The sequence below is a fragment of the Gobio gobio genome (genome assembly GCF_949357685.1).
Source record: "Gobio gobio genome assembly, chromosome: 10".
In the NCBI taxonomy this organism is placed as follows: domain Eukaryota; kingdom Metazoa; phylum Chordata; class Actinopteri; order Cypriniformes; family Gobionidae; genus Gobio; species Gobio gobio.
In genome coordinates this window covers 30,710,124-30,735,539 of record NC_137116.1, presented here as the reverse complement: position 1 = coordinate 30,735,539, position 25,416 = coordinate 30,710,124, and the positions used below count along the sequence as shown (strand labels likewise).

The following is a 25,416-nucleotide window of genomic DNA, read 5'->3' as shown; positions in this document are numbered from 1 at the left end:
TTGATAATACATTTAAAGACATTTTAAATGTATTTGGAAACTTTTTCATTACAGTCATTTAAAAATCACAAGAAAAAGTACTGCAGATAAACTAGAAATATGAAATATTAAAAGGCCAAATAAAAAATACAAATGTTTTTTTAGAAATGTTTTCTTTGTATTCAAGTTGATTTCATAAAACAGTTTCAAAAAGGAAAAAAAAAATCATTACACCTTACATATTAATACGTTTTAAATATTTTAAATATATTTTCTATGGTATATATATACACCAATCAGGCATAACATTATGACCACTTATAGGTGAAGCGAATAACACTTCGTTAGTGGGTGGGATATATTAGGCAGCAAGTGAACATTTTGTCCTCAAAGTTGATGTGTTAGAAGCAGTAAAAATGGGCAAACGTAAGGAGTGAGTTTGATAAGGACCAAATTGTGATGGCTAGACGACTGGGTCAGAGCATCTCCAAAACTGCAGCTCTTGTGGGGTGTTCCCGGTCTGCAGTGGTCAGTATTTATCAAAAGTTGTCCAAGGAAGGAACAGTGGTGAACCGGTGACAGGGTCATGGGCGGCGAAGGCTGGCCCGTGTGGTCCGATCAAGCAGACAAGTTACTGTAGCTCAAATTGCTCAAGAAATTAATGCTGGTTCTGATAGAACAAACAAGTCCAATCCATGGAGGCCCCACCTCGCAACTTACAGGACTTAAAGGATATGCTGCTAACATATTGGTGCCAGATACCACAGCACAAATTCAGGGGTCTAGTGGAGTCCATGCCTCGACAGGTCAGCTAAGATTAGGAAGGTGGTCATAATTTTATGCCTGATATATATATATATATATATATATATATATATATATATATATATATATATATATATATATATATATATATATATATAGAATAAAATTAATCCATGAAACAGTGTCTGCAGGGCCTGTCTCATAACATTATTTAAAAATGTTGTCTGGAGATGGAAAGTCCAGTTACTTTTAGCCAAATTATAATAGACATAAAAGGTCATAAAAAGTCAGCAGAGCATTGATGTGAACGACAGATGACCTTTTATGATGTGTTTCAGGTACGCTAATAATGATTTTAACATTCCAGAAAACCACCGGAGTAAACAACATCCCAAGGGAATGAAAAATCAGAAATGAGATCTCTTCAATATTTCAATTGTTTCCCATATATTGACAATAAGATCAAATGGAAAACAAACTGAGACATTTGCTTCCTTAGATGTTTCTCCTGAAAGCAAAAACAGAAATCTTTAACCAAAAGTTAGACCTCAAAATTTGTATTTTATCAGAGTTATCTCTATACTTTTACTGGATGTTGTTATGGTTATTTTGGTGTCTATTTCTATTTCTCCTAAGCAATTTTATGAATCAGCATCAGAAAAGTTGATACTTCAATGGAAATTCTTCATTACATTTCCTGAGCTATGACAAAGCAACCTCTGAGTGATCAGCTTTTCCTCCTATTGTTTTCTTTTTGTTGTGACTGAATAGTTATGTTTGAACTTGACAACACAAAGCACAGTGTGAAGCTGTTTTAAATAGCACTTACTAAATGCACAGAACATAGAATTAGCATATGTCCTTTCCCGAGTGACATTTCAATCTGAATAAGAGCTCCAACTTTCAGTCACTCTCCCTTTGCCGTTCCTTCACCTGCAATCATCGCAATGTGAAGTGAACTCTGATGGTCATTTGGAGAGACAGCCTATTACCTGAGTCCACAGGGAGGCTGTCTCTGTTTTTTCCCATGTGTCTTTCTCCCTCTCGATCTTTCTTGTGTTCTGTCTCTTTGTCTCTGTTATGTGTCTGTCTCTTTTTGTCAGTAAGCCCAGCTCAGGAGTGCCGAGGTGACAGCTGAACAGACAAACGTTGTCTGACGGCTTTCTACTAGAGAACACTCACCGGCTCATTGTAGCGTCAGGTGAGAGATGCCAAACGGCTTTCACAGCTGCACGCGGACAGGATTTTTAAAATGCATTCCACTACAGGTTTGGATTTTGTCTTCAGCACTGGGTTTTACAGTGAGTGGACACAAAAGAGTGAATGGGGCAAATATAGCACTAGTTTCTCAAGTAGACAAGCTAATCCTTAGTTAATCATTCTGCAATCCTAGAATCAAATGTCTTGATACTTAGAAGACATTGTTTTTACAATTTATCATAATGTATCATTGCGCTTGGTTGCAGATACATATAAGTGGCATTTTAGCTTCCCTTAAAAAAAGACATTTATTTAAGTGTGCTATTAGTATACGTCTTCTAAGTCTAATTTTTATGTACTTCTCAGAAATATACTTAAAATTACACTTAAGTATACTTGACTTATACTGACAGAAAAGTCTAAGTATATTCGGCCGATACTTTCAATATTTTGATCGAGATATACTTAAGAGTATAATTAAGTATTGCCGGGTTCAGACTACACAAGATCAGTGTTTTGGCACAATCCGCTTGATGTAGTGTGTCGAGGTGATTCGTATACGACAATGGGTGTCGGGACACACAAACCGATTGTTTCATCTTGTGTAGTGTGTCATAGTGGACGAAAACTGATGCTGTGCCTGCGCCGCTTCACAATGTCATGACAGAAAGACTAGCATGTTTAATTTCTTTCGGCCCTCCATGACCAGTTCTGTCACATCTGTGAAGTTGACCAAAAGGAGCAGAAGTTATTTCGTACACGGTTTTAAACATGGTGAAATGAGAGAGACTATGGTATTGGTGCTGCTAGGTGGAATTATGCAATGGAGGAGGTTTGTGGAGTTATGGCAACAATACTCCTGCCTTTATGTAAAAGGCAGTGAAAAAATATAAATGCTGGCTAACGAAAGCGGAGGCACTTCAGAAGCTCAGTGAGTACTGGAATTAGCATTAAGCTAACATGCCACTTCGGTAGTTTGTTTACGCTCTTGTTTCCGGACGCTAGTCGGTGAAATGACAACTGATGCTAAATAACTACATTCTCGCTTAAAAAACTCTTAAAACTATTTCATGACAAATACCAGTAGTATTTGTAAAATAATATTTTTTGTCCTGCCTGTTTACATTTACTTCAGATACAACTGGTATCCAATATCTATGTTTGCATTAATCCCTGCCCATCACTTTACTATGCAACATGGTTGACTCTCGGGTTTTGAATGGACGTACTACATTTATTTATATAATTCACCTATTGGACAAGATTATTTGCCAGCTTGGCTAAGTTAAAAGCCGTCATGGGTGTTTGCAGCTAAAATCTGACTGAACGGATACATAAACCGGAAAATTACCATTATTACCGTTTGTTATTTTATGGCAGCCTGGATAAGTTATAAGCTGTCATGGATGTTTGCAGCCAAAATCTGACTGAACAAATATAGATGGGACAATAACGGTTATTTCCGTTTGCTATTTTATCTACGGCTCATTAGATCTAGAATTCTTAAGTGTGAATAAAGTAGCATGGTCAGATTTATTTTGATAGCGAATGAGATTGTGAGGGTGAATTACCTGTGTATGTCTGTATGTAATAGTGAAGCTTGTTAGTTTAACTACAAAAAAAAATGTTGTTGAGAAATTTAACTTTCAGTAATGAAGATGTTTTATTTATAAAATTCACGGGTCAGATATTGATAACCAGTTTCTATGCTCCTGAATGTTTCTATGCATGTGCAATTTCTTAACTATATATAAAGTTTCCGTCTCACAAAAAAAAAAGCTGTGAGTTTTGGTGTGTGTGCATACAGATAAGTCGGCCTTATAATTCGAAAAAAAAAAAGCAATCTTTGTGGGCAAATGTGTCTTCCGCATCCTTGTGGTGGCTTGGAATTCCAAGGGGAATCTGATATACGTTTAGACGCAGGTCAGATGTTCAGATATCAGATATGTATCTGATTTATGGGACCCAGAAAAATAAGTTTTTTTTAATTTAGTATTTTTTCATGCCATTACATTGTTTAGAGCATAAGAAACCAATGGGGAAAAACAACTGTTTTGAAAAATTATATTTTATTCATATGTTATGATATGTCCTCTGTAGTTGACACCAGGACTCTGGAAAAAATATAATGACATGAAATTGCATGTACAGTATAGGCAAAAACAATGGGGAAATACAGTTAGAGCAGTACTTTTCTGAAATATTATTAGAATTCAAAATGACTATTTTCTATTGTAATATATTTTAAAATGTAATTTATCCCTGTGATGGCAAATCTGAATTTTGGTCAAAAATTGGTATGACCTGATGGAAAGAGCGATCTATAGTACAAAATAAACTGCATTCAAACACAGATTTAAAACACTATACAGGTGAGACTCATCGTGTGCTTTCATTTCCCCTCACTGTTTTGCCATTCCTTGCTTCAGGATATGTAAACCATTAAAAAAGAGCTCAAATCCTGAGGTGATGAAGATGAATATATAAAATCTCTCCTGCGCAGGGAGCAACCACTTTGATGGATGTTTGTTGGAAGACCATAACCGTAAAGAATCACCCCTCCACACTTTCCACCCCAGTCTGTTCACTGTGAAAAATAAACACATAATCGATGAGCACAGTATAATGGAGGAAGTAAGCTCAAAAATCGCTGAAAGACGACTTATCACAAAAAAATTAACATTTGAAGTCAGGCTTAAACTGCGGGATAATTCGCCTGTGTAGTTAGTTGTAAAAATACAGAGAGAGAATTTTTTTGAACGGAACAAAATGATGATAGCAACAGAGATCCCAATCTGCAGCTAAATCACAGTCTGCTACGCTTCACTGATGCATGCTGGATAATTGCTTTTGTATAATTGTTTGTGAAGGACCAGAGAACGAGGAGGCCGCACCATTATCCTTAGACATTCAAAACATGTCTGACCTCTACGACATCTCCTGACAACATTTTCAAATAATGTCACATCATTAGGCTCTGCAGACACTTTTCATACTTTTACTGTAATGAGTTTGTACTAAAACAACAGATTTGCTGGTACAACATTTTATGTTTATCTGTAATTTCTTTCTTTTTTCAACTTCATTGGCATAAGAATAGCAGAAAGTAGTTACCAATCCAATAGCAGTCCTTAAACGAGACCTTTCTCTTCAATGCTGTCACCACAGCTTTTGTTCGTAACATTGATGTTTGGGACACAAACTGTGTCTAATAAGCCCCAGCTCCCCTGTTAATACTCCATTAGGTCAGCAGGAAACAAGTAATTCAAGCAAAGCAAGCACTAACATCCCTAAAGCATTAGCCAAGACATTCAATATCCACCTGACTGAGCAGGCCCTTTGATCGTGTTCCAAATAGACACGGGATATAGAAACAGACTGTGATTCAATCCACAACATCCAATAGTTTATTTTAGAGACATCCTGTTAAGAGACTTAAAGAGCATGAATATGCATAACCTGTGTGTGTGTGTGGCTCAGGTAAACCCCACACAAAACGTCCCTACACAAGCCCCGTTTCCACCAAAATTACCCGGAACAATTTGTCCCAGGAACTTTTTTCCCCAAGAACTCTTTTTCCCAAGAACTCTTTTTCTCCTAGACCTGCTGCTGTCTGCGTTTCCATCGCGGCCTAAAGTACTGTGAAGATTAGTCCGGTGACGTGGGACTGCGCACGACTTTCCAGAGTCCACTGGATTTCGTCCTCTGCAAACAAACTTAATAAAGCCTGAACCTCGTCGTCGGTCCATCGTTGACTTGAATAGCAAACGACTCTTACTGCACGCACCACAGCAGACTTTTAGGTTGAAATAAAATGCTGCGTGAGCTCAGCCAATCAGCATGTTCAGTGCCCAAGTCCCACCCCCAAAAGTTCCTGAACTTTGACAAAGTACTACCTCGCAAGCAGGGCCGTTTTGAGGGGGAAATCTTTATTTATTATTTAGACCCTGGTTCCTGCGGTCGAAACACACCGAGTACCACCCCAAAGCCCCTAGTTCCTGGCGAAAGTTCCCGCGGTGGAAACGCGGCTAAAGATGGCAATATCAAACATCCTTTACCTTGTGGGAACATTATTTGGTCCTGCACGGGCCTCAAATCTAGGCCCTAGCCCGGCCCTGGCCCCATATGCTGAAGCCCTAGCCCGGCCCGTGTCCGACAGCTTATCAAAAACCTTGGCCCGAGTCCGACTGGAATCCGTGTTTTTTTTGTTTTTTTATCCTCCCTATTACACATTGTTACAGCCATTAAAATAGTTTAGTTTTGTGTTAAATGTCAAAGTAGTTATATTTTGTTTCGTTTCTTTATTGAGTAAATTTAGAAAAAAAACAGTTTGGAGCATTTTTGGTTTGTTAAATTAAAGTTTTTGTTTTTTAAAGTGACGACCAAGCGGCCAGAGGCCGACAGTGAGTTAACCCAATGCTTTAGCCTCTCAAATCAACACTTGACTTGTCTTGCCCATAATAAAACCCACAGATATAAAACACTTCAAGCATCCCAATGTTAGTTTAAACGTTAAGTCTACTATCACCACCACCACCACAGTAAAAAGGCATTTTTGACAAGTTGAGGCAGGCTGATGCTGCTTGCAACGGCACTCGCAAACGAAACGGGCTAATCTAAACAAATAAAAAAATACAAATACAAAACATGCAGGTTGTCTTACCTTATACCTCTCCTCAAAATGAATATAAATCCGAACTTCAATTCCCACGCTATATTCACATTTAACGGAGTTCACATCAACGAAAGCAACCGATATGAGCTGCATTTTATTTATCATCAGCTCATTTCAAGATCAAAGACCTCAATATGAGAAAGAGCGAGCTAAAAACTGGTAAGATCATTTAGTGTCATTAGTTTTAATGAAGATGATTATGTTTTTGATCATTACATTTTTGAGACTTACTTTCAGTTTCACTTGCGGCATTTTGCGTGGTGGCTTGCTTTAGGCTACTCATTTGCGGCGAAGCGTGTTGCAGTAGCGCCGTCATATCTGACTACAGCATGTCATATAGCCTATAACACGCTCTCAAGTTTATTTTTTTAATTTGTCATGAACTGGCTTTTTTTATTTTATTATATTGTTGTCTGAGGTCTACTTGTGACGTTTGTGTGGTTTTTACATTCAAAAACATCATAATGAATAAGAAATAGGCTATTTTCTACCCTGGTTTTGAGCTTCTCTCAAGACACGCTTGGTTTTTATGGGTTTATGGTTTTACTGCTATGATTGGATAAGCTTTGTATATTTAATGAGCTTTGGCTCCCCCATGAGTATGCCTGAGGCATTGTTTTGAAAGTGTGTGGGGAAACGGCAACCGGAATGAATCGTCCCTAGGGGTTCCAATCATCCTGAATTCACCCCTACACAATTTAACATTGTATTTGATCTGTAACAGTAACAGTAAAAACATTTTTTACTCATATTAGTGTGTTGCTTCATTCATTCATGTAATCTCATCATGTCTGCAAATCCAGTCTCTTGTTTGCAAACGAATCCAGTGAAATGAACATACGTGCAATGTCTTCCCCACGTGAGCTGGATATTCATTAAAAATAAAGTTCAACTACACATTTCCAATATTAGAATCCGAAGGAAGCTTGCAGCGACTGTGTTCTTCCACAACCAGGCACAGTGCAATATCTCTCTATCTTCAGCATGTTTATTGCTCGGTAGCGTGATCAGTTTAGGTCCACGAGTCGGTGGGCGGGGCTATAGAAGCAGGCGTACATATTTATCTGTTGAGGCGGCGTTTCAGCATACGATGACGTCAAGGGTCGACATATTCTGTGATCGAGCGTTTGCTGGGCCTGGTGTCAATAAAAGCTTTTCTTTGACTAACAAGGAAGTTTTTATCTCCAAAACTTACAGGATATTCTTATATCAAGGTGAAATTTTATATATCAAAGGCTCAAGGGAAAGTTGATTACTCAATTCATCACCCCTTTAACAATTTGCCAGGAGTAAAATTTACATATGTGGTTTAAACAACCAGATGCATTTACACTTGTCCAGTTTCATCTGAAATGTGTCCCAGACCACGTTCTGAATTGGTTTGTTTGAGTGATCGGATAGATATCTGATAAGAGAAATTTAATGAAGTGACCAGATGTAAAAACTGCCGTAACTCTTGCAGCTGCGCTGAAGGAATGCTCACTGCTGCTGGAGCGGCCGCAGACTCTAAACATTGTGCGAGCCAGTCTTGACAGTCGCGGTATCATTGTCTCATGTTGTTTCCACCAGTGCAGCACATCTCATTGTTTCTTTTAATTAATGAATGTCTAAAATATAAAAAGAGGGAGAAGCCTAAAAAAGCCCCGAAGCCCGGCCCGCGTTTGAGGTATGACGTGAAAATTGGCCCGAAGCCCGGCCCCAGGGGTGTAAAGAAGTCGGGCAGAAATGCAGGGCTCTAATCAGCTAGTGTGTGGTGGACGGTCTGGCACACTATGGCTGCCGTTGCATCATCCAGGTGGATGCTGCACATTGGTGGTGTTTGAGGAGATTCCCCCCTCCATGTAAAGCGCTTTGAGTGCCTAGAAAAGCACTATATAAATGTAACAAATTATTATTATTAACTATATGCATAATTTATAGTTATTACTATAACAGCATGTAACAATGACACTATAAAATAAAGTGTTTTTACCCAAAAATTGCATAACTCTAAACCAAACCCTAATCCTAACCCAACCCTATAGTAAGTACATGCTGTTAATTAATATTACTCAGTACTTAAATGTATAATTACACTGTAACAAAGACACCTTAAAACCATATTGCATGGCATTCTCTCTTTCTTGATTCTAATGTATTGTTATATATTGTTTAAAAAACTATACTATACAGATTGTAGGTAAAATCTGTAGCAAAACCAGTCAATAACCACTGAGCTGACTAAACGTGAAACTAGGGGAAATTTTCTCTATAAAGCACTTGTAAGGAACTAGTATGTTTATATTAATACAGATTTCACCAAAGTCCTGTGAGACGACAGCTGCCTTAATACATATTGTGTGTTTTAAAATTCTGTACATTAATTAAAGAAACAAGCTTGTGTTTATCTAGAGCATTTGGCACTTCAGCCAAGACACCTCTAGGGAAATCAAGATGGTAATTAGGAGTAAAGATCAGAGTTCTTAAGGAATAGTGCAGCCACAACATTTACACTGCAATATACAGAGATACACAAAAACCTGCATCAATAAACACAGCTGAAAATACTTTAAAATAATTTTTTTGGCCAACCAATGAAGTCACAGACCCATCAGTTATCCAACATCAAATCAGAAATGTGTTCTTTTTGAAACACTTACAGTATATACTGTATCTAAAAAAAAAAAAAGGAATTACAAAAATATTATACTGCATATGATTAAACATTGCCATTATTACACACACAATTGCATTGATGATTTTTAATAGTTACGAGAGTTTTGTTGTACTGTACATGAAAACACTATATAGGTTAATATAGCATATTAATGAATTACTGTGTAGAAGTTTTCTAAAACTGTATTAGTCAAACCAAGGTCAAAATAGATTTTTTAGTACTGTGCCAAAAAATTATATGCATCAAGAAAGCAACTTCATCATATTCAATTATAAATTTGAGATTGATGATGAATTACCCCAACAATACCAGGGCCATTACATTTTCCCAGAGAGATGTGGATTAAATTGGAATCTCACCACATTGTCTTTTTTCCGTTTGCAGCAAATGGAGGCAAATGAAAGATTTGTGAGAGGGCTGAGGACAATAATCAGTCTCTGAACGGCTGACATGTTTGAGTTAATTTAATTTCACTGGGCCGCTCCTCCTGTTCGACCAAGTGATCATTTACTCCACCCTGATTCATTCATAGCTGGGGTATTAATCAGGCTCAAGTCTGGATTTATCTGCGATATGTGCCTTAGCTTAATCAGGCACAAGTCTGGATTTGCCTGAGATATGCCTTAGCTCAATGTAGACCTAAAAATTCTCTAATTGAGATCCTCATTGTTTTGTGCCTTTCTTGTCCTGTCTTCCTTTCAAAATGTCATGCACAGTACAGTAGGCAAATATGCCGTTCTCTTAATTTGTGGTCCATTTTAGATCTATTCTCCAGTGGGACTGTGTGTGCACATTTTGTACAGTGCATTCTTTCATTTTAAATCCTTAAAATCCATTTTAAAAGAGCAGGCTATAAGTAAAATACCATTTTTGTATTATTTGAGATTAGAGAGGTGTCATATGGGTTTCAACCTACATGTTGTAGCAAGTTTACACTGACAATAATTTGGATTAGTGTAATTTTACTATAGTTGATTCACTAGAGTAGAATATATATATATATATATATATATATATATATATATATATATATATATATATATATATATATATATATATATATATATATATATATATATATATATATATATATATATATATATATATATATATATATATATATATATATAGGCAGCAGCTATTTACACTAAGTTTAAATAGCAATAGTTTCTATTTACACTAAGTGAAAATAGCAGCATTTCTTAGCGATCTGCTATTTACACCAAGTGAAAATAGCAGTATTTTCTTTGCAATAAGTGTAATAGTTAGATATTTATACTTATAAATTGTGGCACATACTATCTGCACCTCAGTGTTGTTGAACAGTATGCAGTAATAACTGATTAAGTGTCTGAAAACATTACATTCAGTTAACACTTAAAGTGATACTTCACCCAAAAATGAACATTCTGTCATCATTTACTCACCCTCAAGTTGTTCTCAACCTGTATGAATTTCTTCTGCTGAACACAAAATATATTAGGAAGAATATGGGTTACCAAATATTGACTTCCGTAGTATGAAAAAATGGAAACTCACCCTCAAGTTGTTCTCAACCTGAATGAATTTCTTCTGCTGAACACAAAATATATTAGGAAGAATATGGGTTACCAAATATTGACTTCCATAGTGTGAAAAAATGGTAACACTTAATTTTGATGGTCCTCCAACAGACATTTTACTGAATATAAGCAACTTTGCAACTACATGTAAATTTATTCTAACCCTAACCAACACTCTACTAACACTCTAATGAGAGTTAGTAGACATGTAGGTGCAATGTTACTTATAGTCAACAGAATTTAAAGTGAACCATCAAAATAAAGTGAAATACTATGGAAGTCAATGGGGCCCATCAATTGTTTGGTTACTTATTTTCTTCCAAATATCTTCTTTTGTGTTCAGCAGAAGAACGCAAGTCATACAGGTTTGGAACAACTTGAGGGTGAGTAAATAATGACAGAACTTTCATTTTTGGGTGAACTATTCCTTTAAGTATATTGGTTTAAAGTAATTATTACCACAATAAGTACTCAATATGTACTTTTTCAGAAGGAAAGTTGTATGGCTACATTCAGGATAGCATACAACAACACTAATTTAACTATTTTAACTGTATGCAGCATGTTTTGTGCACATACATGCAATACCATAGGTGGGTCCTATTTCACATACATTTGCACTATTGTACACCATTTTGTACTATAGTAATCAAGCGTAGCGTTAGTTCTGGCAGGTCACGTTAGACATGCTCGCATCAGCTGACACTCAGCTGATTCACTCCTACCTATAGAAATATGACGCCTTTCACAGCAAATCTATAGGGTCCATTCAGTATTATTAGCAGCTTTATCGCGTTGCTCAGGAGCTTATTACTCTCCTCCATCCCCAGCTCCTCCTCTCGTCCAGTCAGGATTTGGCTTCTGAAATTCCTTTTCAAATCAGACTCATTTCTCGAATGATGTTGCTACATTAAATTATTGTCATTAAGAACATTTATGATATCACAATACCTTATATTGGTTCTGTTCTGTTTACCCTAAGGGGGGTTTTCCATGCTAGGCTGAATGGATGGGCAGGGAGTTCTTGCCCAGAACAGAACCATACCGCCAATCCAAACTGTATGCTTATTGTCAATCATCTTTGACGATAGTGGTCCTGACAGATACACAGCAAGACAGTGTACATGGATGATGTACTTATTCAACGAAAAAAGGGGGGAAAGTTGTACACTTATAGCGGTTCCTGCGTAATGCAGCTAAACATTCTAAAGCTAAGAGCAACACATAAGGGTGCCTTTGAAATATCTTTTCCTTCTAAATGGAATAGGGAAAATGCTTCTGTGTTGCCAAAATAAATAAATAAAAATGCAAGTGCTTGATTTGGTACCACAATATCCTTATTCATACTATGGCTAAATACATAGTGTATAGTGTAAGTACACAGTGTATACTACTACTAAAGATTACAATGTATCAAATGTGCAGTATACAAAGGTTCTACTTGACCTTCCATTTACAGTGTGATGAATGAACTGTCAGTAATATTAGCCGACATTTATCATTGCTTTTGGCTCATTATTTTATCGGACAACATTTTTAACACAAAGTTGGATTCTCAGAAAATAATTGGATGCCACTCATTGAAATAAACATACAACATAATAAGGTCATGTGACAACAATGTAGCATATAAATGTTTTACACGCTATGTTTTAAAAAGAGGTCAGAGGTCATACAGTGGGTATTTACAGTGCTAAAATTTATATTTTAATAGTCTATAATTGTGTCTTTTTTTTAGGTGAGGATTTTTATGAGCCTTCTCCTTATGAACCCATGACGCCTCACCGACATTCGGATGCATTTCGCCTGGCGTCAATCATCTCAGGTAATTATCAATATTTTGTTATTATGTATGCCTTCTGGCAATGTACTGTACTGTTCGTTGTTGATATTGGCTTCTTTTTATTGTCATATCTTATATGAAACTCAGAAAATCCAGCACTAAATTAATTATTATTATGTTCCAATACAAACCATTTAAAGTTTAAAAAGTTTCTTCTTCCTAAATGTTTCTTTTAGCACATTCCGAATATTATAGAAGGAGAAATTAAGATAAGTTAGTCATTTTCCTTTCTTGGAAAAATAGAAATGAGTTGGCATGAGTTAAGTCTAATGTTTAATTCACTGACAGCAGTCATTACAGACAGTAGAGGCCAGAAATATTGCATCCAATCCATTATCGCAGCCTCACAGATCCTGGAACAAACAGAAAAACTATTTTTTATTCTGATCTTGAAAAAAAAAATAGCCAGAGAATGACAAATCTCCTGCGCACTATAGAAAATAGTGAATTCAGCAGGGTTGTCAGATCCATCTTCTTGCCAGTTTGTTGAATAATACCATTTTTGTGACTTGAAAGGCCTGCTGTGTGTAGCAGCTGAGGTTTGGAGTTTGCATATTTTCTTTCTTTCTTTATACAAAATTGCAAAAGGGAAATGTGGACACAGCCTCCATTAGCTGATCGTGTAAACATTAGTTGATCATGTCATTTCACAGAGAGGTGCGTTAACTAGGGTTTGAGGTTTTTGTTGAATAACTGTATGCATTGTTATGGTTATCACATCTTCAGCTGATTATATGACAACATAAAAGGGGAGTTTGGAGACTAAGTGAGATTTAAAGGGATAGTTCACCCAAAAGTGAACATTCTATTATCATTTACTCACTGTCATTTTTTCCAAACTATTTTTGAATTTACTATTTCTTCAAATCAAAGAATCATTCTTACAGCGGACCAAAGGCTGTAATTTCTCACTAAATAAACGTTTAAAATTCTTCCAGACAAAAGAGAGGCCTGAGATACGTCTCATTGTGTCTCACTCACAACCCTCACAGATTGAGATGACGTCTTTTGATTTGAAGTGACAGCCCGAGTCATTATTCTAGACCGCCTGTGCCTGTTCATTTACTACAGAGGGTGAGAGGAACAAGTGGACCGCAGCACTAACACTGACATATTGAGGGTAAAGCTGGCGGACCCGCTCAGCCCGTATCCACTCCCTGGCGTGAATCTCTCCCAATCTGGAAGTGGAACAGCCCTGTGTGCCATATTTAGGATCAGGCAACATTAATTGTGATTCCTTAGTGCTCCAGCTGCTATGATGCACAACCCTGGATTTATATATCACTGGAAGCACCATTGTTTCTATTCACGCATTAAGTGGATACTATTAGCAAAGTAAAATCCTAAAACTCACACAGGGGAATTCAATAAAAAATTAAATGCTTATTCATTTGTTAAAAGCCACATTGTAACATATGAAGTTACATACACCAATCAGGCATAACATTATGACCGGTGAAGTGAATAACACTGATTATCTCTTCAACACGTCATCTGTTAGTGGGTGGGATATATTAGGCAGCCAGTGGTCAGTATATATCAAAAGTGGTCCAAGGCAGGAACAGTGGTGAATCAGCGACAGTGTCATGGGCAGCCAAGGTTCATTGATGCACGTGGGGAGTGAAGGCTGGCCCGTGTGGTCCGATCAAACAGACGAGCTACTGAAGCTCAAATTTCTCAAGAAGTTAATGCTGGTTCTGATAGAAAGGTATCAGAATACGCAGTGAATCGCAATTGCGTATGGGGCTGCATAGCCGCAGACCAGTCAGGGTGCCCCTGCTGACCCCTGTACACCTCCGAAAGCAGCAACAGTGGGCATGTGAGTAACTGAATAAGCAGAAGATTCAAACGCTTTGATTGATTTAACATGACTAATAAACACACGACTACGAAAATATATATGGTTTATCTGAGCTCTTCAATCCATCTCGGTTATTTTCATGATAATAAAGTATATTTAGACTTCAGTGCTAATTGACATAGCCTTTATCACTTTATAGAATACTATGAAATATGCTGTGTGCTTTATTCTGTGTAAGAAGCAACATCATCTCACAGAAGGATAACCAACTGACATTATGAAGTGAGTTTGAAGTAAATGTTGTCTTTTCTTGGACAAGAGGTTTGTAAATGTGTCTCATGTTTGACGCGTGTTGCTTTTTCAAATGCACGCTATAAGCGACTCAAACCCAGTGCTTTCAGATGGAGCAGCATTTACTACTGATCAGAGTCGTGCTTCACTGACAAGCTATGCATAAAAATAATCGCAGCCTTTGCAAGCTCATAATTGCAAAAAGCCAAATCGGTTTAAACACGATTTCGAGTTAATTGCGAATAATCGTGCAGCCCGAAAACAAAATGGACAATTGTGAGATAGAAATTCACATTGAAATTTGGCACATTGGTCAAATTACAAGAAACAAAGTCACAATTGCAATATTTAAACTTACACTGTGAAAGTGTCACGCTCATAAACAAGAGAAACTGGTGCGAGGACTCAAGTGCAGATAAATGAAGATTTATTAACAAAATAAAACAAACACAAAACAAAACCCACAATGGGGCAAAACACATATAAACTCAAAATATACCAATGCGGGGACAACAGGAATCACAGGGGGAAACAGGAGACGTAGACAATACAACGTGCCAACAAAGACTGTGAACACATGAGAACCATATAAAGGGGAAGAAATCAGGAGGGAACAGGTGGGAGAAATCAAACACTAATCAGATTACAAGGGGGAGGGATCAGACAGAGACACGAGCATAGCCCAAAACGTCTCGGTTACGGATGTAACCCTCGTTCCCTGAGGAGGGAACGGAGACGTAACGTTAGTGACTAACGAATGGGGGTTTCGCTTAGAAGCCTATCATCTTCGAGCTTAGAGAAAACGCCCAATGGCGTGCCAATGCCATGGGGCATGCGGAATTTGCATACGTAACTCCGCCTCACCGCGTGAGTATATAAGGAAGTACGTGGCAATATCACATTATGTTACCTGCTTGAGGAGCCAAGACTGAACTCCTGTGTTCCAGGTAGCACAGCTGAATTGGCAACGGGACGTTACGTCTCCGTTCCCTCCTCAGGGAACGAGGGTTACATCTGTAACCAAGACGTTCCCTTTCGTTCAGTCACTACGACGTAACGTTAGTGACTAACGAATGGGGGTCCCAATATAATCCCGCCACTCAGCTGTCTTCCAGCGCCCTGCGTAAGTCTGAGTACCCTGTCATAAGACTAATACGGACGAAGGACTCCCACTTAACACAGGAATACCAAGGTACACTGGGAAGCATATCCCAGTGAGGGAATGCCAAGATGCCTACCCGTGGGGAGGACTTAAGAGACACATATGACCCGCTAAGGGCTGCATATGGAAGATCTCTAGGGTACCAGCCGAAGGTGGATTTTTAACCCTAGGGGTGGCGGGGACACGCCAAGGGAAGAAACCCGCTCACTGCGGAGGCTTACGGTGAAATACACATGTGGGGGTCGCCGGAGGGGAACCATGCACATGGGGCACCTGGCCGGACATGAGGGTCTGGGCTCGAAAGGGCAGACTGAACTGATGTCGGCGTCGACAGTGCTGGAGGAGCTCAGGGCTCTCGGGGAGCTCACCTGAGGAAAAATCGCACGTATCCAGTCCGAGGAGTGGAACGGCGAGCAAGCGAAGACACCTGAGCCTGGTCCATTACCTGCCCCTCGGGGGGGCGAGTACATAGTCGGAGACTGGCTCCACTCGGAGATTGTAGAATCTGGCGAATGTGTTGGGTGTCGCCCAGCCTGCAGCTCTGCAGATGTCTGCTAGCGAGGCGCCATGCGCTAAAGCCCAAGAGGAGGCCACACTCCTAGTGGAGTGTGCCCTCATACCAAGGGGACATGGACGACCTTGCTGCTGGTAAGCCAAAACAATGGTGTCCACTATCCAGTGAGACAGCCTTTGCTTTGAGAGAGCACTTCCCTTCCGCTCTCCACCATAACAGACAAAGAGCTGGTCTGAGGTCCTGAAACACTGCGTCATGTCTACGTAGGCGCGGAGGGCGCGTACTGGAAAGAGCAATGCCAAGGCTGGGTCTGCCTCCTCCAAAGGCAGCGCTTGCAGGTTCACCACCTGGTCCTTAAATGGAGTGGTGGGAACCTTGGGCACATATCCAGGCCGGGGTCTCAGGATCACGTGAGAGTTAGCCGGCCCGAACTCCAGGCACGCTTCATCAACCGAAAATGCCTGCAGGTCCCCGACCCTCTTAACTGAGGCCAATGCGGTCAGCAGGGCCGTCTTCATAGACAGGAACTTAATATCAACCGACCGCAAAGGCTCAAAGGGAGGTCTCTGCAGAGCACTTAACACTACTGCGAGGTCCCAAGAGGGTACGAGAGGAGAGCGAGGAGGATTCAGTCTCCTCGCTCCCCTCAGGAACCTGATGACCAGGTCGTGCTGACTTACCTTCTTGTTCTCCAAGAGATCGTGGTGGGCAGATATTGCGGCCACATATACTTTGAGGGTGGAGGGAGACAGCCTTCGCTCCAGCCCCTCTTGGAGAAACTCAAGCACGGACCCGATCGGGCATTTCCAGGGGTCTTCTTGGCGGGAAGAGCACCAGGTGACGAAGAGGTTCCACTTCAACGCATAGGCATGCCGAGTGGACTCTGCCCTAGTGGAAGTGATGGTGGCGACCACCGTAGGTGGCAGGCCACTCAAACCTGCCGCATCCCGTCTAGGAGCCACACGTGGAGGCTCCAGAGGTCGGGACGCGGGTGCCATAGGGTGCCCCGTCTCTGAGTAAGGAGGTCCTGTCTCAGAGGAATAGGCCAGGGAGGGGCTGTCGCAAGGAGTATGAGTTCGGGGAACCAGGTCCGGCAGTGCCAGTACGGGGCGACCAAAAGGACCTGCTCCTTGTCCTCCCTGATCTTGCACAAGAGCTGTGCGAGTAGGCTCACTGGGGGGAACGCATATTTGCGTAGGCCCCGCGGCCAGCTGTGCGCCAGTGCATCCGTGCCGAGCGTGCCCTCGGTCAGGGAATAGTACAGGCTGCAGTGGGAAGAGTCGTGGGAGGCAAACAGATCTACCTGTGCGTCGCAGAACTGTTCCCAAATCAGCTGAACCTTCTGGGGATGGAGTCTCCATTCTCCCGGGAGAGGCTGAAACCGCGAGAGCTCGTCGGCTGCGTGGTTCAGGACTCCCGGAATATGGACAGCACGAAGGGACCTCAGGCGCTTCTGACTCCATAGGATGAGATGGCGGGCGAGTTGAGACATACGGCGGGAGCGTAGACCGCCCTGGTGGTTGATGTACACTACTACGGCCATGTTGTCTGACCGGACAAGCACATGTTGACCCTTTAGGAGCGCTCGGAAGCGGTGCAGGGCGAACCATACTGCCAGCAACTCGAGGCAATTGACATGCAGGAGGCGCTGGGGTCCGGTCTAGGAGCCCGCGGCTGCTTGTCCATTGCACATGGCACCCCAGCCCGTGGCAGAGGCATCCGTCGATACGACAACATGCCTGGAAACTCGTTCTAAGGGCACACCGGCCCGTAGAAAACTGAGGTTCGACCACGGGGTGAGCGTCTGTAAGCAGGCCCGAGTCACTTGGACCCGGAGCGTGCCAGACTGCCATGCCCATCTCGGGACTCGATCGCGAAGCCAGTGCTGAAGCGGTCTCATATGAAGCAATCCGAGCGGCGTTACCGCGGCTGCAGATGCCATATGCCCCAGGAGCCTCTGAAATAGTTTCAGTGGAACCGCACTCTTGCTCTCGATTTGACGGAGGCAAGTCAGCAGAGACTGCGCGCGCTCGCTCGTAAGCTGCGCGCACATGGCGACCGAGTCGATCTCCATACCGAGAAAAGAGACCCTCTGCACGGGGCAAAGTTTGCTCTTTTCCCAGTTGACCCGAAGGCCCAGACGGGCTAAGTGGTGGAGAACCAGATCTCTGTGTCCGCACACCTGCTCTCGAGAGTGGCCCAGTATGAGCCAGTCGTCGAGGTAGTTCAGGATGCGGACCCCGTGCTGCCGAAGGGGCGCAAGGGCTGCCTCGGCAATCTTCGTGAAGACGCGAGGGGACAGAGATAGCCCGAATGGGAGAACCGCGTACTGATATGCCCGCCCCTCGAAAGCAAACCGTAGGAACGGTCTGTGTCGAGGAAGGATGGAGACATGGAAGTAGGCGTCCTTCAGGTCGATCGCTGCAAACCAATCGTGAGGACGAACGCATTCGAAAAGGCGTTTCGCAGTCAACATCTTGAACGGAAGCCGGTGAAGGGATCGGTTCAAGATACGAAGGTCCAGGATTGGTCGTAACCCACCGGTTTTCTTGGGTACAATGAAGTAGGGGCTGTAGAACCCCGACTTCATTTCGGCCGGAGGGACAGGCTCGATCGCACCCTTCGCCAGTAGAGTGGCAATCTCCGCACGCATGACGGGGGCATGGACCCCGGTCACGGTATAGCGGACTCCCCTGTAACGGGGAGGAGCCTGCGCGAACTGAATCGCGTAGCCGAGCCTGACGGTCCACGCAACCCAGCGGGACAGCCCCGGAAGCTGAAGCCACGCTTCCAGAGACTGCACCAACGGGGTCATACGGACGGCAGACGTACCCAGGGTGGGGCAGCGAGGCAGCGTTACCGGCCCGGACAGGGGAGGCTGTTGGGCGTCCCGGGGTCGGGGCACGGTTAACGGCTGCGCCCTGACAGAGGAGACCAGGGAAGGACGCACGTTCCACTGGGGTCTGCTCTGCCAGTGGGCTGGCGACAGAGAGGGACGAGAGTGGCGAGACCCGAGGGTGGCGCGGACTGCTGTCACCGATCTCTGGGGGCTCAGGGATGGGGTTGTCAGTTCTTTCTTTAACCACATTAGGGTGCTGCTGACCCGGGGGCCAGCAGCTGAACAAAAGATTCTCCCCCGGCCCTCCACCGGGGGAAGGAGCGGCCCTGCTGCCGTCTCCTGGAAAGAACTGCCCATCCCTGAGCCGTCCGCATCAGGAGCGCCACTTAGCCTGGCGTTTTTTCGCGGGCTGCGGGGCTGGAGCGGACTGGGACGCCTTCCTGCGGCTGCCTCTGCGCGGCCCGGGTGGAGGCTGCTGCTTGGGTGGCGCAGAGGTAGAGGGAGCCGCAGGAGGGCGCCCTCGGCGGCGAGCAGGCTGAGGCAACTGCGCGGGTGGTGGGGTGGAGGCAGCAGCTGACCGTCGGGGCAGTATGTATTTTATAGCCTCAGTCTGCTTCTGAGCGGCCGAGAACTGTTGGGCGAAGCTCTCGACCGCTCCGCCGAATAGCCCATCCTGGGATATGGGGCCGTTGAGGAAACGGGTTCGCTCAGCGTCACGCATATCGGCCAGGGTGAGCCATAGGTGTCGCTCCTGGACCACATTTGTGGACATCACCTGACCCAGGGAGCGTGCGGTCACCTTCGTCGCCCGGAGAGCGAGGTCGGTGGCGGCACGCAACTCATTGCTGAGTACTGGGTCAGCCCCCCCCTCGTGCATATCACACAGCAACTTGGCTTGGAAAGCCTGAAGAGTCGCCATGGTATGCAAAGAAGCAGCGGCCTGCCCCGCAGCTCTATAGGACTTCGCCACCAGGGATGACAAAAACCTACAGGCTTTGGAGGGGTGCTTTGGGTCACCACGCCAGGACGAAGCGCTCTGAGGACACAGTTGCATTGCAACAGAACGTTCGACTGGGGGGACCCCAGTGTACCCATGAGCCGCGGCTCCATCGAGGGAGGTGAAGGCGGAAGAGTTCGCCAAACGTTCGCGGGAAGACAACGGGGACTTCCAGGAACGCGCGATCTCTTCATGCACCTCGGGGAAGAAAGGATTTGGAGGAGCGGTCGGACGGGTGTCCGAGCGCGCCGCCCCCAAAAACCAATCGTCCAACCGCGAACGCTCAGGCTGAGGCGGAGGGTTCCACTCCAACCCAAGCGCTGCGGCGGCCCGAGACAGCCTGGCTGTCAATTCTGGGTCCGACTCGGGCAATGCTGGCGCACCCGAGGGTGGCAGCACAGCCGAATCATCATCCTCAGATGACTCCAGCCCACCTTGTGATGCGGCGATAGACATCTCTTCGTCCTCCGCCGCGCCAAACGCCACAGTCGGGACAGCAGGAGCCGGCCCCGATGTAGACACTTGAGCACGGGCCGGGTCAGGTGCATGAGAGGGGGGTGTGGGCCGAGGGACTAGCGTCTGAGCTTTGTTCCACACCATCACCCTCAGATCACCCTGGCCACCAGCCAAAGTGCCGCCTCCTGGGGAGACCGCAGATTGGGGGGTGGCAGAGGGGACTCTCATTCCGGCATCAGCACGGAATTCACGGAGTCTTGATCGTAGCACCGAGATGGCCAGGTTCCCGCAGAGAGAACATGAGTCATCCACGAGTGCTGCCTGAGCGTGCTGAAAGCCCAAACACGTCACGCAGCGCTCGTGCCCGTCGAAAGATAGAAGAGATCTACCGCACCCAGAAGTGCACGGACGAAACATCCTGAAAAGGACGTGTCACGTGCAAGCTCTTTTGTGAGAGGAAACTTTGCAGTCGATGCCGAAGCGCCCAGGGAAACACACACCAGCTGTCAGACAGACCACTGCGCAGATCAGCAGGCAGGAAGTATGCGATCACTGGAACGCGCCGTCACACCAACACCGACTGGAAAGCTGCTCGTCTCGAAGAAGCTGACAAGTCTCAGAAGGCTGTAGGAGTGAAGAGGTCCTCTTGGCTCCGAAAGCAGAAACATAATGCGATATTGCCACGTACTTCCTTTTATACTCACGCGGTGAGGCGGAGTTACGTATGCAAATTCTGCATGCCCCATGGCATTGGCACACCATTGGGCGTTTTCTCTAAGCTCGAAGATGATAGGCTTCTAAGCGAAACCCCCATTCGTTAGTCACTAACGTTACGTCGTAGTGACTGAACGAAAGGGAACAACAATACACCACATGTGCTCCACAAGACAGGACAGGCATGTGACAGAAAGTTAGAACTATGATAAATAAATCCAAAACTGTAATTTATAAAGTCACAATTACAAGAAACAAATTTACAATTGTGAGATGTAAAATTAGATCAAATACATTATTTTTTGCATTTGTTAAGTCACATTCTGATGTAGGAAGTCAAATTACAAGAAATAGTCGCAATTGCAAGATATCAAATTTAATTATGATTTATAATTTCACAACTATGAGGAACAAATTCACAATTGTGAGAAATAATAGAATTTAAATTTTACACAGTTACGTCACATTCTGATGTATGAATTAAATGATAAGAAACAAAGTCACTATTTCAAGATACAAAGTCGCAGTTGCAATTAAAGTTCGGTCAGATTTAAAGTCCCAATGACTGGAACTAAATTAGCAATTACCTTTTTATTTGTGTATTTAAGCATTTATGTATGTATGTATTTATGTATTTATTTTATCTGAGGGCGAACAAACTTCCATAAAAAAAACTCACTATGAATTACTATTAAAAACATCTAGATAAGGAGATTAATTTTCAACTTTATGTCCCATAATGCTTTCAATTACACATGGTTGTTATGTGGAAAAACCTCTGTAAACCTTCCCCTTGCAAAGGTCAACAGTTCAGGATCTTCAGAGCACCACTTTATGTTGTGGTTCACACTCTGTGTTCAATTTGATAGATATCAGGCCAGGGCAAAAATATTTGTCTGCCTGAAATATGACAGAGCGTTTTATGACATGACATAAGACTCTCTTCATGGGTCATTTCAGGTGCCCGTGAAGAGTCTATTAACAGGAGAATCTTCTCTCCTGCTCGTTCGCATTCTTTTTCATTTCTTTTGACAATCCCTCAAGCCTGGAGAGAAGAAACACTTCCCAACAGAATAAGCCACTAGAAAAAGAAAGATAAATAGAAGAATATAAAAGGTAGAATATAAATTAGATGAACCCTTTCAGGCACAGTGGTCTGTGAGAAACACCTTTTATTTTCTCGCTTTTCAATTTGCATTAAGGAAGGAATCTTTCCGTTTTGTGACATTTTGTGTCCCTCTAATGTTGGGTGTGCAGTCTCTTCGAGCTTCTGAGAAAAGCTAGTTTTTGCAACTCTTCCTGTAAGTGGTATTGATGCTAACATGTTGCATAGAATTGATAAAAAAAAAAAATCCTGCTACAAAGATAAAGGGCCCTATCTTGCACCCAGCGCAATTGACTTTGTACACCGACGCATGTGTCATTCCTATTTTGCACCCGCGCAAAGCGCGCTTTTCCCTCCACAGAAGCACGTCGCTAAACTAGTGAATGCACTTGCGCTCCCTGGGCGGTTCAGCGCAAAAAAGGAGGCGTGTTCCGGCGCAAACAATCCCTGGTGCTATTTTGCTGTTTCATTAAACAATTGCGCCACTGACCAGAAAAAACCTAGTCTAAAGTCAGTGGCGCGTTGCGCGTTGTTCATTATGCTATTTTAAGGGCGCATGCTTGACCATAATGTATAGCGTGCACAACGCGCATACACTTTGCTCATGTAATCTACACAGATGCAAGTTATTTTTGCAAATCATAAATTGTTACACTAAAAAAAATATTAACACATGAGATATCTTCATCTTCATCCGTCATATGACGGAAATCATTGTGGTGTGCCACGAAGATGTGAAAAAATAGGCATAAATCTAGCTTACAAATGATTCAGGCTAATTGTAATAATTAAGGATAAGACCTGTTTGCCCAATAGTGGCAAGACATATATGTATATAAGGACATCTGACAAATTGGTTTGTCCGTCAAGAACCAGGAACAAAAATCGACTGAAAAACTGAAAAAACTGAAAGACTGAAAAAAAAAAAAGACTGTGAAATCACCTTTACCATAATGTACAACATTACAACTTCACTTCTCTGTCTTTCACTGCTCTTAAAAGAACATCAGTCTCCTCGGCTGTGAACCGCTCCTGGCGTGCGCCTGGTAAATACGCCATAATAATAGCAATCCATAATGGAACTTGCGCACCTGCTTTTAAAGGGAATGTTGGATGACGCTCGGATTGGTTTATTCACGTTACGCCCAAACCACACCTATGAATAATGAAGCTACTTCAGACCAACCCATTTTAGATTTGCGCCGGGCGCAAGAGCCATTTATCCCGCCGGGAAAATAGCAACAGCGCCGAGACCCGCCCACAAAGTTACTTGCGCTTCGCGTTTTGACACTTGCGTTTCAGATCGTTAAAATAGGGCCCAAAATATAATTGTTTTTATATAGGAAATTGGGTGGTTTTGCACAGCAACCTGGATATACAGGAAACAAGAAAATCACAAAATGGTGGTAAGCTTTCTGTGTTTGATCAAAATGAGCCATCTTTATAATACACATTGACCAAAAAAGGTTGAAAGATATTTCAGTCAAAATAAATGTACACTCTTTGAGTGAGAAGCCACCTCACAAATGCCTGCATAATCACAGATTTCAGTTTGATGGTTTGCTACCCATTCATCCTGCTTAAAAGAAATGCAGTGACTGTGTCTGAAACGGTTCGAAAAGAGATTATGGTAGCATGAGACCATAATCTCTGCAGGTTACGAATCATATGGTCATGCAATTTTATTATACTGACAGTGGCTTCCAGATTTAAATTTTTTTGCAACAATAAAACAGCATTCAGACTGACAGTTTGAACGATGGCGGTGGTCTCTTTCATAATAATTTCCTTGCGTTTACTATCTCCGTGTAGCATTTATTTGTTGCTCTTCGCTGTAATGGAGGTCCACTCTTACAGTCATGGCCAAAATTACTGTCACAACAGGCCGATGAAGAAGTTAATAATAGTGTGAGTAATAAAAGCAAGACTTTATGAGCTATCTGCTCATATTCAGAACATGAAGTGCACACATGCACACAAATATATGTGTGCAAAGGGAAATGGGCCAATATATGAGTGAGATTGACGATTTTATGATAATTCACCTTACTTCATGCATAATGTAAATAAAACATTTGAAATATTGCTGTTTATCATTAAAGTCGAGTTAAGATTAGATGAGTTATGCAATTCACCTGTTAAAAACACCTTAATCTTTGTGATTCACTTTGTCTTTATTGCCTCAAACATTTTTCTATTCTGAGTTCAGCATTTTGGAAATGATTGGGTATATTTGCCAGGCTAAGTCCTTAGGGGAGATGAAGCGATAGCTACATGCAGTGATGCTCTGACAGCATGCAGAGCCAATGATAGTGAGTTCCTCACACCTGGCATTGAAAACTTTCTAGAGATTTCTGGCTGAAATTAGCAAAGACTACTGAATATGTTCAGTTCTTGTAGCTCATGTTGATTTTTCTTAGCAGTTTCTTGACATTATTAGCAGTTATAATGGGCAACTTGACTTTATATTATTATTGTTCTTTTTATTTTATTGAACAAATTGAGAAAGTTGTAAGACTATTTCACCAGTAAAATATTCTCATAATATATAGTTCAGGGGTAGGCTATTCAATTAAAGTTTCAAGAGGTCCGGTCTCTATATTTCCTTCCCAGCGGACGTCCGGACAATACTTTTTTTAAACAGTTATACATTTCCATCGAGGCAGCCGTAGTACTTTAAAAGGGTCATGAACTGGCTTCTACATTCAAAAACATCATAATGAATAAATAATAGGCTATTTTCTACCCTGGTTTTGAGCCTAGCTCCTGGAACTCTCTGTTTTTATGGGTGTGCCACATTGAAGACTTGGAAGTAAACGCCCACTGCTATGATTGGATAACAGTTTTGCATATTATA

General features: G+C 42.4%; 1 protein-coding gene across 3 annotated transcripts in view; it reads left to right on the top strand.

Moving 5' to 3' along the window:
- gfra2a (GDNF family receptor alpha 2a) overlaps nt 1–25,416 on the top strand; it is a 119,478-nt gene that overhangs the window by 24,078 nt on the left and 69,984 nt on the right. For all 3 annotated transcript variants that reach the window (XM_079827058.1, XM_079827057.1, XM_079827056.1), the window contains exon 3: nt 12,576–12,662. In XM_079827058.1, the coding sequence (XP_079683184.1) occupies nt 12,576–12,662 (87 nt within the window). The remainder of the gene's footprint in view (nt 1–12,575; nt 12,663–25,416) is intronic.